We start from the raw sequence: 18,203 nt of genomic DNA on the forward strand, positions 1-18,203 counted from the left end.
CCCCAGGCCGGCCTCCTTCATCTTCTGCTCCTCGGTGGCCATCTTTAAAGCATGGTGAACACTGCTGGAAGCCTGTGAGCGGTGGCATTGCGGTCTGGGTCCCCCAGCATACCTCTCCTCTGTTTGTCACAGGTCAGTGTATGCAGCGCTGAGTCCTACCAGCCTGAGGGTCTGAGTAGTTGAGAATCAGCGCTAATAGTGCAGGGATTTGTTTCTTCTGCATTGTATGTGACTGAACTGCTAGCCTGCTGTCTGTACTTTCACTTTCTACTGTCAGCTTTATTACTGTCCCTGATCTTGCTCTGCTCAAAGCCCTTGCGGTGTGCAGGGTGTTATTCACACTATACCAATACGTATAGGTGTGAGTGTCACATACTTACCATCATGTCTGAGACTGATTTTCCTCTCCAGCTCATGTGTACTAAATGTAAGGTACCAATAGCGGAGGGGGAGGGTAACGCGGAGGGGTTATGCCCCCAGTGCCTGGCACTGTCACGGCCGATTATGGTCACGGTCCCGGTACAGGAACCTCCCTGGGCTTGTTTCGCTAAGGCGCTTACAACCCTTGTGGGCCAGCTAGCTCCGCCACCTGCGTTTACCCAGACGGGTTTGTCCCAGCAGTCAGTGGTGTTGTCACCCATGCGGGAGTTCCCGAGACAATTGATGGTACCCCACAGTCTCCCTGTCCCTTCCCAGGTTTCTCCGGAGCCTGCGTGGGTTAATACTCTTAACTACATCGGTTCAGCATTTGTCCGATGTTTTACAGGGGGAGTCTATGTTGCGGCCTCATAACGGCCGGTGGCGTCTTTATCTGCTCCTTATGGGGATGACGATGAGACGTCAGATCATGGGGAGATTCTGGATCTATCTGACCAAGAACCTCTCCGTACCAAAGAGCCGGACGCTAAGTCCAAGGTGTATATCCCTGGTCTTATTCGAGCGGTCCGCTCGGCTTTAGTTATTGAGGATATTGATCCTTTGGTGGCCACATTCATATATGCCTTTTTAAGGATATTAAGGGTGAGGCTACGGTGTTCCCTCTTTCTGATCAATTAGTGGATCATTTAGAGGAGGCGTGGAAAAATCCAGGTAAACGGTTTCAGCCCCAGAGACGCTTAGCCGTGGCTTATACGTTTGCGGTCAATTATTTTTCTAAGCGGCAATCCCCTACGCAAGTGGATTCACATGTCACACGCCTAGTCAAAAGTGTCACGTTGCCTATGCCTTCGATGTCATGACCGCAAGGTGGAGATCTGCCTCAAATCTGTTTATTCCCTTGCAGGGTAGCATCCAGACCGGCTCTGGCCGTGTGTTGGGTAGCCAGAGCTATGGAGCGCTGGGCGGATAATTTGGAGGCGTCTTTGGACTCTGACTGTTCAGCTGAACAGACCGAGTTGGTGGGCAATCTCCGAGACTCGGCCACTTACATTAATGAAGCGGCCTTAGATATTTGTATGCTCACCTCTAGGATCTCCTCTGCAGCTGTGGCTGCTCATCGCACCTTATGGTTGTGTTCTTGGAAAGCGGACGCGGATTCCAAAAAGGGATTAGAAGGTCTGGACAGGTACTATTTGGTCCAGATCTGGACAAAATTGTAGTCACGTTGGCAGCAGCAAAATCTGCATGTCTTCTGTCTACTACGATTCCTTCTAGTGCTGGTGGGTCGTCCTTTTGGCCTCACAGGGCCCAAGGTAGGCCTAAAGTACAGTCCTTTCCACGGCAGGCTGGGGCCAAGAAATTGTCCAAGCCCAAGAAACAGGTCTGGAGTACCAGACGTCCGGCTCCTAGGTCAGATAACAAACCTGCGGCCTGACGGTCCAGGCCTCCTTTTGGGGGACCCCAAAGTGGGGGGCACCTGCTTCAGTTCGCCCGGTGCTGGTCGCAGTGCATGTTCCAATTTCCCAGAGGGGCCTGGGTTTCTATTCCATTCTATTTTTGGTGCAGAAACCCAATGGGTCTTACCGTTCAATACTAAACCTAAAGGCCCTCAGCAAGTCCTTGAGGGTGCCTCTGTTTCGGATGGAGACCCTGCGGTCCATTATTCTGGCACTGGAACCTGGGGACTACATGGTGTCATTGGACATCCAGGACGCTTACCTGCATGTCCCTATTCTTTTGCGCCATCAGCAGTTCCTCAGATTGGCAATCTGCAATGAACATTTCCAGTTCCGGGCACTGCCTTTTGGCCTGGTGACTGCTCCACGGGTATTCACCAAGGTCATGGCGGTCATGGCGGCTCTCCTGCGGACGCAGGGAGTCCGACTGTTGCCTTATCTGGACGACCTCCTGTTGATAGCGGGGTCTCCAGAGCTTCTTTTACACCATCTGGATCTGACGATTGCGGTACTGCAACGTCACGGCTGGTTGACAAACTGGCAGAGGTCCACTCTCACCCCGTCTCAGAGGATCCTGCACCTCGGGGCCTTATTGGACTCCAGGCAGCAGTGGATCTTTGTGACGGAGGAAAAGATCCTTGCTTTGTAGTTGAGGGTGCGCAGTTGTCTGCAGTGTCGTCGAGTGTCGATACACTTGGCAAAGAGGTTATTGGGCTCAACGGTGTCGGTATTCGACATGGTGGAGTACGCCCAATTTCACTCCAAACCTCTGCTGCTATTGATCCGGTCCAGATGGAATGGATTGCCTCAGTGTCTCAAGTCCCAGACGATGGGGCTCACTCCGGATGTTCGCCTGTCTCTAACCTGGTGTTTGCAGACGACCCACCTCAACAAGGGTCGCCCGTTCTGGGTGGTGAACTGGGTCCTGTTAACAACGGACGCCAGTCTCCGGTGCTGGGGAGCTGTCACGGGTCCACACTTGTTTCAGGGCAGGTGGACTCGGGCGGTAGCGGAGCTTCCAATAAACATTTTGGAGCTCCATGCGGTGTCAAGAGCTCTCCAGCGGGCACAGCCGGTTCTCCAGGGTCACCCTGTGCAGGTCCCGTCGGACAACGCCACCACGGTGGCCTATTTAAATCAGCAAGGAGGAACCGGGAGAGTGGTCTTTATACCAGGACGTCTTTCGGAGTTTGGTGGACAAGTGGGGTCTTCCAGAGATAGACCTCATGGCGTCCCGGCACAACAACAAGTTGCCGGTGTACGGGTCTCGAACATGAGACGAAAAGGCGTCTCTGGTGTACGCCCTGTCCGTCTAGTAGACGTTCCAGTTTGCCTACCTTTCCCTCCGTTTTCCCTTCTTCCGCGGGTATTACGGAAATTCAAATCAAGAAGGAGGTACTCTACTGTTGATAGCTTCCGAGTGGCCCAGACGGCACTGGTTCTCCGACCTCCAGAGTCTGTCAGTAGACGTTCCTCTGAGGTTACCATTACGACCGAATCTGCTGTCATAGGGTCCTTGTCTTCACCCGGACCTGACTCGGTGTGGCTGTTGAAACGGTCATGCTAAGGTCCAGAGAGTTTTTCTAGCTCCGTGGTGCAAACCATACTAAGAGCTCGTAAACCTTCCTCGGCAAGAATCTACCATCGTGTGTGGCATACTTTCTTCCGGTGGTGTAGACCTAGAGGGTATTCCCTTAGGGAGTTCCGCCTGTCTAGAGTGTTGGCTTTCCTACAGGCTGGACTGGATCATGGGCTTCGCCTGGCTTCTCTGAAAGTGCAGGTGTCTGCCCTGTCAGTCTGGTTTCATCGTAGGATTGCTGCGCTCTCTGATGTGCACACCTTTATGCGAGGTGTTCTTCGCATTCAGCCACCTTTTGTTCCACCGGTGGCGCCTTGGAATTGGGCTGTGGTCCTGAGAGTTCTCTAGGGGCCGCCGTTTGAACCACTGGACTCAGTGGACTTTAAATGGCTTACAGCTGAAACCATATTCCTTCTGGCCATTGCCTCGGCCAGACTGATTTCGGATTTAGGGGTTCTCTCTTGTAGACCCCCTTTTCTGATTTTTCATAGGAATAGGGCGGTGCTTCGCACTCGTCCGGGATTCCTTCCCGAAGTGGTATCCAGTTTTCACATCAATGAAGAAATTGTTGTGCCGGCTTTCAATTCACCTGGACTTTCAGTGGGTGACGCCACTTGGGATGTTGTGCGGGCATTGAGAATTTATGTTGACCGCACTTCTTCTTTTAGGAAGTCGGACGCCTTGTTTGTCCTCTATGGCTTCCGTAAAAAGGGTTGGCCTGCTTCAAAGTAGACTTTGGCAGGCTGGATTCGTATGGCAATTTCAGAAGCTTATCTTCATGAAGGTCTTCCAGTTCCCTCCTTGGTGAGGGCTCATTCCACTAGGTCTGTGGGTCCTTCGTTTGCAGCTAGACGTGGTGCCTCTGCAGTTCTGATCTGCAAGGCTGCCACGTAGTCTTCTGTCAATACCTTTGTGAGGTATTACGCTTTTGACATCTTTGCCTCTCAGGATGCTTCCTTCGGGCGGCGGATTCTCCTCTCAGCACAGGAGCGTCCCCACCCTTAAAGGATACTGCTTTGGGACATCCCCAAGGTATCCTGTGGATACCCTATGGACCCTGAAGTAGAAAATATGAGATATGGTAAGAACTTACCCTTGTTATCTCTATTTCTACGAAGTCCATAGGGTTCCACAGGACTCCCGCCCTGTCGCACCTGTACTGCAGATGGGCTTTATTCTGGTCAACTTCATGCTGGGTCTGCCAGCCTTCTATGCTGCCAGGGTGCTTGTGTCCACTTCCGGGCGGGACTGTCTGTCCAGGATACGGGACTGCCTTCACGCACTGCTCTGAAGCCACCTGTCCGTGGAACGCTAAGTGCTGGCCGGGTCCTGCAGCTGCTGCATTTAGGAAGAGGAAGAGCGCCAAGGTGTTGGCTCCTCCACAATTTTAATAGTCCTCCCTGCCAGTGGGCCAGGGAGATATCAATAATTTAACAAGCACCCATTCTGAAAAGTCCCCGGTGCTCATCTGCAGGTAAAATACGCGCTATAGCGCGTATTTGTGATCACTGGTGAGAATGCATTTTTGTGTCTTTTGTAATAGCATAGTGCGAAAAATGGGAGCACACATAGACAGAAGACGTGAAAATATCACACCAAAACACGAAGTGTGCAAAAACTTACTGATGTGAAATTTTCACTTTATCGCGCCTTATTGAATTGCCCCCTTAGTCTTTGTTTACGGTTTTCTGTATAATTTTTATCTAACAAATGTCTATCACATCTAGGAATGGGCAAATATGAATTTACCTGATTTCTATCTAATAATAATAACAATTAAGAATAATAATAAATATTATTATTTAAATATTAATAATATAATAATAACATAACAACAACACTCCTTTCAAACCTTACAATGTTTTGTGTCTTGCAGTCAGTCAATCTTTGGGCAGTGGTGGCAGTGATTTTGCTTCTATCAACCGAAGTGGGTGATCTCCAGAGGCTCATAAGATGTCTGCAACATTCTAGCTCAACACTAAGACTGGTTGAAATCATGGAAGCCTTATACTGCATGGCAACACTTCTTTTTGCAATGAGAGAGCAGAATATTCTTATAAGTAACAGGTAGTAAGAAAACAATAAAATCTACAAATTACCTTCTAGCTAAAGCTTCCTGGATTACTGTACACGCTTGGCTGAGAAGTGTTCATCACAAATAAGAACATATATCTGTGTGTACTTAAAAACTAAAATTGGTTATTGGTTAACGAAAGTACTAATGTGTGTATGTATACTTTTGAGAGACCCTATAGTAAGTTTAGGCTCTGATGGATCTCCCCTGCACACTAATACTTTTATATCCAGTGTTCTTTACATCTCATCTCTTGTAGACCCAAATTACCAGGAGATTACGCCATTTGATGTCCTGATGACTGTACCAGGTTTCTTTGCAAATCCCATCACTAAACTCATAAGAGTTAAACACTTTTACATTCAGCTCATAGGGGCCAGGAAGCGTTGGCCATAGTTTTGCCTCAAAACACAGACTCAGTTTTGCAAGATATGTGCAGGTTGGTAGCAATGCTATATGCACAATGTTAAGGCTAGACATACATTAAATACACTTATGCCCATGTTTATAGCCATTTTTGTATTTGGAAAGTATGCATTTGCTATTGTTCATAAATAAACCTTAAATTACTTCTCTAATACATCAGAAACAACCCCCCGTTCTGTGTGTAAAAAAAAAAATTAAAAAAGAAATCAAAAAAGCATAACATACTGTATGCTGAAAAAGAAGATGGCACTAACCAGCATTAGCAGTGCATGTACAAAAACCCAATCATAAGATGTTAGCTGGTGCTGTTCACCACTATCACCCTCATCTGCTATTCGTATCTGCCCTTGACCACCCTCAAATAATACGTATTTCTAAGGCATATATGCAGCCGTGGCCTGGTTTCAATGTGTTCGCAATTGCGTTAACATGTCCATTCTGTACGCGCCTTACATTGTGGACCCCTTCATATTCTCACATTTCTCCTTCATCCACTAGGGGACACTGGAGCTTCATGACAGTGGTTGTATAGACGGTGGGTTGAGTTGAGCCTGGCACTTTAAAAATCTACAAGTGTGACTGGCTCCTCCCCCTCTATGCCCCATCAACCCCAGTTTTTAGAATGTGCCCGAGTAGAGCCGGTGCACAGGGGCTGTCTCCAGCCCTTATATTAATTTTTATATAAATGTAAAAGAATCAAAGAGTCATCAGCAAGAGGACAGGCAGACTGTTAGCTGTGACAGTCTGCCTGCATCGTGGGAGCCGCCAGAGAGGGGACCACACGGCTACTGCAGCCTGTGTCCGGTCACCCTATGGAGGGGAGGCTGCTTTAGGCAGTTAGGAGTCATCAGACTCAGCGGGGCCCGCCACAGCTACCACTGGCTTGTGTCCGGGTCCCCGCTCTCCCCTCACTGCCCAGCGCTCTGGCCGCAGCAGCCCGGTGAGTAGCACACCTCTCCTGACTAGCAGGAGAGGTGAAAATAATCTGCTGGGTCTGAAGACAGCGCGCGGCTGTCAGTGCCACGCTGGTGTTGTGATAGAACACCGGCGCTGGCTGTTAGGTAGGCGCGCTCACAGCAGTCCTGCCTCTGCGTGTCGGTGCTTGTGTAAAAGGCACCGGCACGGTTATCACTGGCGGCGGTCGTGCCGCTGGCCCCCGCTGTCAGTGCGGGGACACAGAGGTGAGAACGTCCCCACTGTATAAGTGTATGCCGCGCGCATACAAAGCGGCGGCCATTAGGAGGAGGAGCTTATGGGTCCCTCTTCCTCCACTGCCTGGGCTAGTTTGGCGCGCTCTGAACGGGAGTGGCGCCTCAGAGAGACTGAAGGCACTGAGCGGAGGGGGAGAGGAGAAAACTGAGAGCAGTGGAAGCAGGCTTCTACAGGGGGTCTGTAAATACAGAAGGTGGTTTTAACTGCTTTCTGGTCCTATTGACTGCTCCTCCCTTATATGCCTGTCTGCCCCTGTTACTGAGTTGCATTATTCTTGAAATTCTGCTCCTCCTATACTGCTCTGCCTGCAATTTGAGTAGCATTATTATTGAAATTCTGCTCCTCCCTTATTGCTCTGTCTGCTCCCATACTTGAGTAGCATTATTATTGTAATTCTGCTTCTCCCTATACTTCTTCTGCATTCCTGAATTGTATGTGGTGCTTGTCTGTGAGTACATGATGACATCCAGGGCAGAAAAAACTGCAACACAAAAGCTGTTTGCCTGCACTAAGTGCAGGAAGAAATTTACCCATGCTCGCTCCGAAGGGTCTTCCCTGTGCGAGACGTGTGAAGCAGACAGTGCTAACACGCAGTCTGTCACTCCCTCCTTCATAAATAGTTTAGCCGGGGTCATGGCGGACCTTTCTTCTGAATTAGCCGCTTCCCGTAGGGAACGGGAGTCTGCCAGAGATCTACCTGGCACATCTCACCCTTCTTTTCTAGCAGAACCAGCGTGGGCTCAGAATTTAGTCCGCTCGGTGAATAGCCTTGCTCAAGCGATGGGTTCTGCGTCTAAAGCTCCTGAAGCTACGGTAAGTCGCTCATCTAAAAAGAGGGCTCTTCCGGCGGTTCTCCAGTCGGATGAGGATTCGGCTGCAGATCACTCGTCTCAGGAGGAAGGGGAGATGCTGGACGAATCAGACGTAGAGACTTACTCACAAGAACCTGAGGCATTGCAAGGTATTGACGCACTCATTCTAGCGGTAAGGGAAGTTCTTAAGATTTCTGGCCAGGAAGCTCCAGAATCGTTAGAAGACTCCTTATTTGCCAGGTCACAGAAGATGGCCGTCACATTCCCTGTTTCTCTCCAGTTGGACGAACAGATGACGGCAGCCTGGCAGAATCCGGACCATAAATTCCAGATTCCTAAGCGCTTTTTCTCTCTTTACCCATTTCCTGCGGAAAATAGGAAGAGGTGGGAGACCCCGCCACCTGTGGATTCTTCGGTTTCTCGGTTGTCAAAGAAGACCACGTTACCTGTTCCAGGAGCTACTACATTGAAGGAAACCTCAGAGCGGAGATTAGAAACCACTTTGAAATCCATTTATACGGCCGCAGGTGCACTTCTCCGGCCGGCCTTGGTAGGATCTTGGGTCAACAAGGCTGTGGAAAAGTGGGCGGAACAATTGACTGAGGGTCTTAGATCCAGCACTCCGCGGGCAGATCTGATTACCTTGGCAGAACATATTCAGGAGTCTGCTGTATACTTAGGAGACGCCTCCAGAGATATCGGCCAGGTAGGCGCTAGGATTTCTGCTTCGGCGGTCTCTGCTCGCCGGGCACTTTGGCTTCGTGCCTGGCAAGCGGATGCGGAGTCAAAAAGAGCAGTGGAAGCTCTTCCTTTCACAGGCGATATTTTATTTGGTCCAGAGCTGGACAAATGGATCTCGCTGGCCACTGGTGGTAAGAGTACTTTTCTACCTTCATCAGCACCTCCTCCGCGTCGCTCGTTTAGGGGACCTTCCTTTCGTTCCTTTCGAGCATCGGCAAGATTTCAGGGACGATCGCGAGGTTCGTCTTCAGTGGGGCGAGGAGGCCGTGCTAGAGGACGTCAAGCAAATATTGGCCGCCGTCCAGATCCCAAGCCAGCAGACAAGCCTGTGGCATGACGGGCTCCCATCCCATCTCGGAAATCCGAAGGTGGGGGCTCGCCTCCAGCGTTTCTCGGAGGTTTGGAGACGGACTTCTCCAGACACTTGGGTTCGAAATCTGGTATCTCAAGGGTTAAAGATCGAGTTCGCTTTCACTCCTCCTGGGCGTTATTTTACAACAGGTTTGCCCGTCGATCCCTTGAAGCAACTAATTTTGCGTCAAGCGATCGAGAAACTTTTGCTGGCCGAGGTCCTTGTGGCGGTTCCCACTGCACAAAGACAACAAGGGTTTTACTCAAACCTTTTTGTGGTTCCGAAACCAGATGGGTCAGTCAGACCCATTCTGAATCTGAAATCCTTGAACCAGTATCTTTCATTTCACAGGTTCAAGATGGAATCTCTCCATTCTGTCATTGCGGGACTAGAGGCAGAAGAGTTTCTGGTGTCGATAGATATCAAGGACGCCTATCTGCATGTCCCAATTTGGGTTCCTCACCAGGCTTTCCTCAGATTTGCCATCAGGGAAGCTCATTTCCAGTTTCAGGCCCTGCCATTCGGTCTCTCGTCAGCTCCCAGGGTATTCACCAAAGTGATGGCCGTCATGGTGTCTCACTTGCGCTCTTGGGGGGTGACGATAGTTCCGTACCTAGACGATTTACTCATCAAGGCTCCGACGGCAGAAGTCCTTTTACACCAAGTGTCCCTTACACATCAGATTCTCATTCAACATGGATGGATTGTGAACTTCCAGAAGTCTCAGTTGATGCCGTCCCAGAGACTTCAGTTCCTAGGAATGATTCTAGACACTGTTCTGCTTCGTATATTCTTGCCAAGGGACAAGGCCATAGCCATACAGAAGCTGGTTCGTCTAGTGCTCAGACCCAGGAAAGTATCTGTGCATCTTTGCATCCGTCTCCTGGGGAAAATGGTGGCTTCCTTCGAGGCCATCCAATTCGGCAGATTTCACTCCAGAATATTTCAACTGGATCTTCTGTCTCAGTGGTCCGGGTCCCACCTACAGATGCATCGGCTGGTGCGTCTGTCTCCCCGGACCCGCATATCCTTGCTCTGGTGGCTTCGGACGGAGCATCTGTTAGCGGGTCGGCGCTTCGGAATTTGGAATTGGACCTTGGTCACCACGGACGCCAGCCTCCGCGGATGGGGAGCGGTGGTTCTGGACAATCACTTCCAGGGGCTTTGGTCGCAGCAGGAGTCCCTCTTACCAATCAATGTTCTCAAACTGCGGGCAGTCTACAGAGCTTTGATACAGGCTGCTCCTCTGTTACGAGGACTTCCGGTTCGGATACAATCCGACAACGCCACGGCAGTGGCATACATAAATCGCCAAGGGGGATCCCGCAGTCGGATGGCAATGAGAGAAGCCAGTCGCATCCTTCTGTGGGCAGAAAGACATGTAGAGGTCATTTCCGCAGTGTTTATTCCGGGGGTCGACAACTGAGAAGCGGACTACCTCAGTCATCAGGATCTTCATCCCGGGGAGTGGTCCCTTCATCCCGAGGTCTTTCATCAACTGGTTTGCAGATGGGGGAAGCCACAGATAGACCTGATGGCATCTCGGATAAATCATCAACTACCCCTTTACTGCTCCAGGACCATGGATCCGGCAGCGGTGGGAGCGGATGCTTTACTGATCCCTTGGCCGTACAGCCTTGTGTACCTGTTCCCACCGTTTCCGCTCCTCCCTCGGATTCTCAAGCGGATCAAACGAGAGTCGTCCACCGTCATCCTAGTGGCTCCGGATTGGCCTCGTCGGGTTTGGTACTCCGATCTTTTATTCCTTCTGGCAGACGAACCTTGGCCTCTTCCGCTACGATCGGACCTTCTACAACAGGGTCCATGTGTGTACCCGGATTTACGGCGGCTTCGTTTAACGGCGTGGCTATTGAGACCGCCATCCTAAGAAGCCATGGAGTTCCTAGGTCGGTCATTCCTACCATGCTTAAGGCTAGAAAACCGGTAACATCAGCGCATTATCATCGCATTTGGAGGGCTTATATCTCCTGGTGTGAAGGTCGTGGATCCTCCACTTCCTCTTTTCATTTACCACGTCTTCTTCTTTTTCTTCAAAAAGGCCTCGATGCGGGGTTACGCTTGGGATCGCTTAAAGTGCAGATTTCTGCTCTTTCTATTTTTTTCCAGCGTCGCCTAGCTCTGATTCCGGAGGTTCAGACCTTTTTTCAAGGGGTACTTAGAATTCAGCCCCCCTTTGTGCCACCCACGGCTCCTTGGGACCTGAATCTTGTTTTATCTTTTCTTCAGTCATCCACCTTTGAGCCTTTGCAGGAGGTGGAATTGAAGTATTTGACTTGGAAGATGATCCTTTTATTGGCCCTGGCTTCGGCCAGACGTGTGTCTGAACTTGGAGCCTTGTCCTGCCGTTCCCCTTACTTGATTTTTCACGAAGATCGGGCGGAACTTCGTACCCGGCCTTCCTTTTTGCCCAAGGTGGTCTCGGGTTTTCATCTGAATCAGCCGATTGTAGTGCCAGCGTTGTCGGACTCTTCTGGGGATTCTCACTCCTTGGATGTGGTTCGGGCACTTCACATTTATGTGTCCCGTACTGAGGGGCTACGTAAATCAGAGGCTCTATTCGTCCTTTATGATGCTAATCGGCGTGGCTGGCCTGCGTCTAAACAAACTTTGGCCAGGTGGATTCGTCTGACTATTCGTCAGGCATATGTTGCTTCTGCTCGACCACCGCCGGTATCCATTTCTGCGCATTCTACGCGCTCTGTGGGTACTTCTTGGGCGGCACGTAGAGGTGTCTCGGCTTCACAGCTTTGTAGGGCAGCGACGTGGTCTTCGGTTCATACTTTTGTACGTTTCTACAGATTTGACACTTTTGCGGCTTCTGCTTCAATTTTGGTCGTAGTGTCTTGCAGGGCGTTCAGCACTCTCCCCCCCAGGAGGGTAGCTTTGGGACGTCCCCACTGTCATGAAGCTCCAGTGTCCCCTAGTGGATGAAGGAGAAAACAGGATTTTGGTACTTACCGTTAAATCCATTTCTCCGATTCCACAGGGGACACTGGACGCCCACCCAGTGCTTCTTGCCTGTTCTCAGTTGCTTGTTCTGCTTCAGTTCTGTTGCAGTTTTGTCTGTTTTTATTGTGTGACTGTTTATCACTGCAGCCTGCTGTGTTCTTGCAGTGTGTCAGTATGTTGGATGTTTCTTTTCCTGTTCTCCTTCTCTGTTCTTCAGTCTGTTCTCCGTCTCCTCTCGGGCTCAGTTCTTTAAAACTGGGGTTGATGGGGCATAGAGGGGGAGGAGCCAGTCACACTTGTAGATTTTTAAAGTGCCAGGCTCAACTCAACCCACCGTCTATACCCCACTGTCATGAAGCTCCAGTGTCCCCTGTGGAATCGGAGAAATGGATTTAACGGTAAGTACCAAAATCCTGTTATCAAGCTGTAGGCTAGTGTAAGTGCCAGAATCCTTCAAATCCTCACAGGTTTATATGTGTGCATCCACTTTTCTCAGAATGATTTCATGCAATATATGCTAAACTGACTGGTATAGTTCCCACTGTGCCTCATGTCTATAGTATTCACTTTGAATCCAATGAACTGGCGATCAGAATTGTACCATCTGAATCTATCAGATAACCCTAGGGCTGTTATAAACACGTTCCAGTAATGCTTGTGTGCAGTAGTCTGTTAAAGAAAAAATTGTACGTGAAAAATATTTAAAAGTAAATGCCCCTCCACTCAACCGTAGCAATGAGTTTGTTTTATGCCATTGCTTTTGTTCATTAAGATCAAGCCATTCCATTTTACTCTTCTGTGCAGAGGACTTCGATCAAGAAGTCTTGTGTTTTGTTCAAATGCAACTTTAAAAACCTAGGCCGTATGCAATGGCTGTGTTTGGAGAGGTCTACCACCATTTTAGTGGATACAACTTCTTAGGGGCCTGGAGATTGTATGCTCTCCTGAGATTTACCAAGGGCCAGTAATGCACCAGCCCCTGCTTTCCTTCTCTCTGCTTTAGACAGGGACCACCTATATCCTTCTTCAACCATATCCTTCTAAGAGGTAGAGTATTGACTTGTGCATGAAAAAGGTCTGCTGAAGAAAAACATTTATATTGACAGAATTGTGTATCTGGCATACTAGCTCCATCTTCTAACAAATCTTATACTTACAATAAAAGTCGGCGCTGGGTCGTCCTATGGATTGGTGAGCGAGTCTGTTTTGGACCATGTGCACGATGATAGTGCATAAGTTCATATATACATATTTGAGTGCTTTCTCTGGAAAATATGCAAGCAGGAAGGGGGTGGAAGAACCTCTAGGAGTTTCAGCAGAGCCATTGCTGTGATAGATATTCGTGTGGACTGAAGGAAAGGGTCCTGCTGAACTGACTGGGCACAGTTATCTTCGTCTGTGGAAGTAGAGTGCGTAAATAGTGTTCGTGTGTATTCGAAGTAGTGTTTGAAAGTGGTATTCATATTTTATTTGGGTGAGTGTACTGTGCTCATTGCATACTTAAAAATCCAGCACACGGTTTCTCCTGCCTTACAACATTGCTAACATTTCTCTGTTGAGGGGGTCAGCATTTCTGTAGACATCTATACCTTTGAAAATTTTAAATTAATATTAAAGTAACATTGAAACTTTTATAAAATAGTGAAAGTAAAAGTTTGGTCTAAAATTATTTTCTTCTTCAGGGTCCATAGGGCTCCACAGGGAGACATTGTGGTGTAATTGGTATTTGGAGGATCACACACCAACAGCAAAGCTTTTTCTGTCCCAGGATGCACTGGTCCTTCCCCCTATACTCCGCCCACAGCCTGAAGGCAACTCGTTGGTTTTCGTTGGTGTCCGGAGGGAGCTGGTTCATCGTTATACAGTTGGGCTTCATTTGAGCAGCCCAAGCTTTGTATTATGATTTACTTTTTTATTTTATTTTAATATAACAGAGCAAGCAGTGCTAGACAGTCCTCTGGAAGTCTGCACTGCTGCTCCATCACCCTTCCATGGCACCGTGACTCCAGCCATAGGTTAGGTACTCTCGGCGGGGCTCCGGGTAGACCTAGCTAGCGTGGCTCCTCGTACCCCAGACTGCAGCTGGGACTCAAGGGGACAGGTAAGGCGGGTTCCCTCTCGCGCAGTCTTACCTCCGGTCTGTCTCCTGGCGCTGATGTAGACACCGGTTCGTCTGGGACTCCACTAGGCCACCAGGGCATAACTTTATACTGGCGCAGGGAATAGCTGAGGCCAGGGACCCAGTGGTTGATGTCCGCATAGGGGAGATGGCCCTCTCCCTGCGACCCCTCCCCTGTGGTCTTGCTGCCCCTTAACTGTTCCTCCCTCACCCCCCACCCCCTTCAGAGACGGCGGTCATTTTCTGCAAACAGCTACAAGTGTCCGGGAACACTGGGTCCAGTCTCCCTGTATCCTAGGAGCCAGGTTATACAGTGCTATTTCTTACCAGCCACTGCAGTCTGTGTAGTTGAATTTAGTGCCCACTGCAGTTATATTATATACTCTGCATTGTATGTCCCTTTTGCTAGCGCTGCTGTCTGTTTGTTGTTCTCTCAACTGTCAGCTTATACCTTTCCCTTTCTATCACTATAACCCTGGAATACTGAGGTATAGGTTCACTGTACTTCACATCTACTTGTATTTCTGAGGGCTGTCACATACTGTTTATCTGTGTTGCGCACCGCAATGTGCCATATTGTGCATATATCTGATGCTCACTGCACTGTCATAGTGTGTGCTATTCTAGCCTTGCAGCTATGTCTAGCAAAGGTGACAGTAACAAGCAGGCTACTTCTCCTACTCTGGTTTCTTGTAAGTCTTGTTTAGCAGGTTTAGAGGATCCCATTCAAGAAGGTCTAGGTGCATCTTGTTATACGGCACCTGGCCAGTCGGCCCCTGCAGCCTCTCCTCAGGAACCCCCTGGGCTTCCTTTTCACAGGTATTGGCAAACATTGTGGACCACCTAGCGGTCCCTGTGGTAGCTCACCCTATGGGATGGCCACAACGGGTCCTCCCTGCAAATCCAGTACCTCTTTTGCCTCCTACATGGGTAGACGTACTTTCTACCTCAGTGCAGAGTCTGGCGGCTACCTCTACAGGTTTTCAACAAATGTTGCAAAAGGAGAGACCCTTACCTAGTAAAACTACTAAGTGTGCTGTGTTATCTTCCGAGTCCACCCAGCTATCAGATTCTGAGTTACTGTCTGGGGAGGCAGAAGACGCAGACCTCTCTGACTCCCCCTCGGGGGAGGATGAGCCTCCGTCTAAATTGAATATACCTGCACTAGTGAGAGCTGTAAAATCAATTCTTCAAATAGAAGATATAGAACCCACTCCTAAGGCAAAATAGCCACTCTTTAAACGACAGAAGGTAGTTTTGCTGGAGCTTTCTGATCTAATGAGTGAAGCATGGAATACGCCAAATAAAAAGTTTCAGCTGCCTAAACGCTTGATTTCTTTTTATCCTATTCCAGCTAATGATTGCGCTAAATTCGGAAGATCATTCCCACGTGACACACCTGGTTAAGAACTCTACCCTACCTATCCATACAGCAACCTCCTTGAAGGAGACCACGGATAGATGGATTGAAGCTCGCCTGAAGTCTATATACTCTTACAGGAGCTATTACTCATCCTACCATGGCTACGGCCTGCGTGGCAAAAGCCATTGAGAGCTGGGCTGCGGACCTAGAAGACACATTTCCCTCTGATGCTTCTTGTAAACATCTCGCACATTAGTGATGCAGCCTCCTATTTAGGAGATGCGGCTTTGAAAACTGGTCTAGCTTCCAAGGCATCTGCTACTTCGGTAGTAGCCCGCCGTATCATTTGACTTCGGTCATAGAAGGCAGACTTGGACTCTAAAAAGACTTTGGAGTCTCTGCCTTATTCTGGGGAGATCCTGTTTGGCCCAGAATTGGAAAAGATTGTGGACTACCTTGGCAGCTTCCAAAATGTCTTTCTTGCCCTCTGCATCTACCACAAGGCCTCGGATGTCATCCTTTCAGTCCTTTCATCCCCAGGGAAAGGCTAAAGGTCAGACCTTTCCACGGCAGTCGGCATCCACAAAGTCCTCCAAGCCTAGGTCCAAACAAGCCTGGGCTACTAGACATCCAGCTACCAAATCTGAGAACAAGCCTTCAGCCTGACGGGGCGGGCCACCCCCTGGGGGCTCCCAGGGTGGGAGGCCGACTTCTTCAGTTCCCCCAGTTCTAGCGTCAGGCCACCACAGACGCCTGGGTACAAAAAGTGGTCTCTCACGGGTGCGCCCTCTCATTCCTGAGGCTGTCCCCCCAGCAGTTCTTTTGCGTAGGCCCTCCATCTGACCCAAGCAAAGCCCTGCTCCTCCAGAAGGCCATTCAGTCATTGCTGCACTCAGGAATAATAATTCCTGTCCCGTCATCACAGCGAGGGACGGGTTATTACTCTACCCTTTTCTTGGTTCAGAAGCCCAATGGATCTCATCTGCCTATCCTCAACCTCAGGTCTCTGAACAAGTTTATCAAGGTACCCAGTTTTCGTAAGGAAACCCTACGCTCTAATGTCCTGGCTATGTAGCCTGGCACCTTTATGGTGTCTCTGGATATTCAGGCCGCTTATCTACATCTACCTATAGTGCCGTCTCATCAGCGGCATCTCCGGTCTTCCAATTTCAAGCACTGCCATTTGGGCTTTCTACAGCTCCACGGGTCTTTACCGAGATCATGGCAGTTATGGCGGCCCCACCTTCGTCGTCAGGGGATCAGACTGCTCCCATACTTGGATGATCTCTTGCTATTAGCAAGCTCTCCAGAGGTCCTTCACCGACAACTTCAGGTAACCATTGCCTTTCTACAAACACACGGCTGGCTGATCAGCTGGAAAAAGTCTTCCATAAACCTTCTCAAAGAATGGCTGATCAGTTGAAAAAAGTCTGAATTATCATCTGGTAGCCTTCCTGGATTCTCAGGCTCAGAGAATATTCCTGACAGCAGACAAAATCTCTGCACTGCAGCACCGAGTGCGCAGGTTACTCCACAGTCACCGAGTGTCACTTCACTCAGCAGTGCAGACCTTGGGATCCATGGTATCCACCTTCGACGTGGTGGAGTTCGCTCAGTTCCACTCCAAGCCCCTACAACACCTGGTCCTCTCCAGGTAGAATGGGCTCATCTGATCAGATCCCAGACGATGGTCCTCTCTCCGGAGGTTCGCCTGTCTCTCTCCGCGTGATTAGACGTTCCACTTGAACAGGGATCATTCCTTCTGAATCCCGGATTGGGTGCTCTTCACCACAAATGCAAGTCTCCATGGGTGGGGCGCAGTGACAGGCCAGCACTCCTTCCAGGTACCTTGGGCTCTCACAGACAAGGTCCTCCCAATCAACGTCCTGGAACTCCGGGCCATCTACAGAGCCCTCACTTTGGCTAAGGACATTCTCCAGGGCAGGCCAGTACAAGTACAGTCCGACAACGCCACGGCGGTGGCCTACCTCAATCTCCAGGGAGGCATTCAGTCTATCGGCAATGACAGAAGTGACACGCATCCACACATGGGCCGAACGTCACCTCCCAGCTATTTCTGAAGTCTTCATTCCGGGGATTCTCAATTGGGAAGCAGATTTACTCAGCCGTCGCAACGCGCAATCCGGGGAGTGGTCTCTTCACCCAGAAGTCTTTCAACTCCTGGTGGACAAATGGGGCCTACCTGATGTGGAACTCTTGGCCTCACGACACAATCACAAAACTCTGGCGTACAGGTCCAGGACAAGAGACCCCGAAGCAGCCTTCGTAGACGCCTTGTCAGTGAACTGGACCTTCCACCTGGCATACCTCTTCCCTCCAGTCTCCCTCCTTCCTTGGGTCCTTTGAAAAATCAAGCCGGACGGTGGAACGGTTCCGCTGGTAGCTCCGGCTTGGCCCAGACGTCATTGGTACTCCGACCTTCGGAGTCTCTCCATAGACGCTCCGTTCCCACTTCCTCTACACCCGGACCTGTTGTCTCAGGGTCCCTGTCTGCATCCGGACCTGGCTCGTCTGTCTTTGACGGCGTGGCTCTTGAGACATCCCTCCTGAAGTTTAAAGGGTTTTTAGCTCTGTGGTTCAGACCATGCTCAGAGCACTTAAGCCGGCCTCCGCCCAGATCGATCACCGACTGTGGCATACATACTTCCAGTTGTGTGCTACCAGAAGCTATGATCCCCAGGTTTTCGGGTTTCTAGAAT

General features: G+C 49.8%; 1 protein-coding gene across 5 annotated transcripts in view; it reads left to right on the forward strand.

Annotated features, from left to right (window-relative positions):
- FBH1 (F-box DNA helicase 1) overlaps positions 1-18,203 on the forward strand; it is a 152,077-nt gene that overhangs the window by 13,708 nt on the left and 120,166 nt on the right. For all 5 annotated transcript variants that reach the window (XM_088468710.1, XM_088468706.1, XM_088468711.1 and 2 more), the window contains exon 6: positions 5,291-5,481. In XM_088468710.1, coding sequence (XP_088324836.1) covers positions 5,291-5,481 — 191 coding nt within the window. The remainder of the gene's footprint in view (positions 1-5,290; positions 5,482-18,203) is intronic.

Source organism: Taudactylus pleione, unplaced genomic scaffold (assembly GCF_031769625.1).
Source record: "Taudactylus pleione unplaced genomic scaffold, aTauple2 ptg000086l, whole genome shotgun sequence".
In the NCBI taxonomy this organism is placed as follows: domain Eukaryota; kingdom Metazoa; phylum Chordata; class Amphibia; order Anura; family Myobatrachidae; genus Taudactylus; species Taudactylus pleione.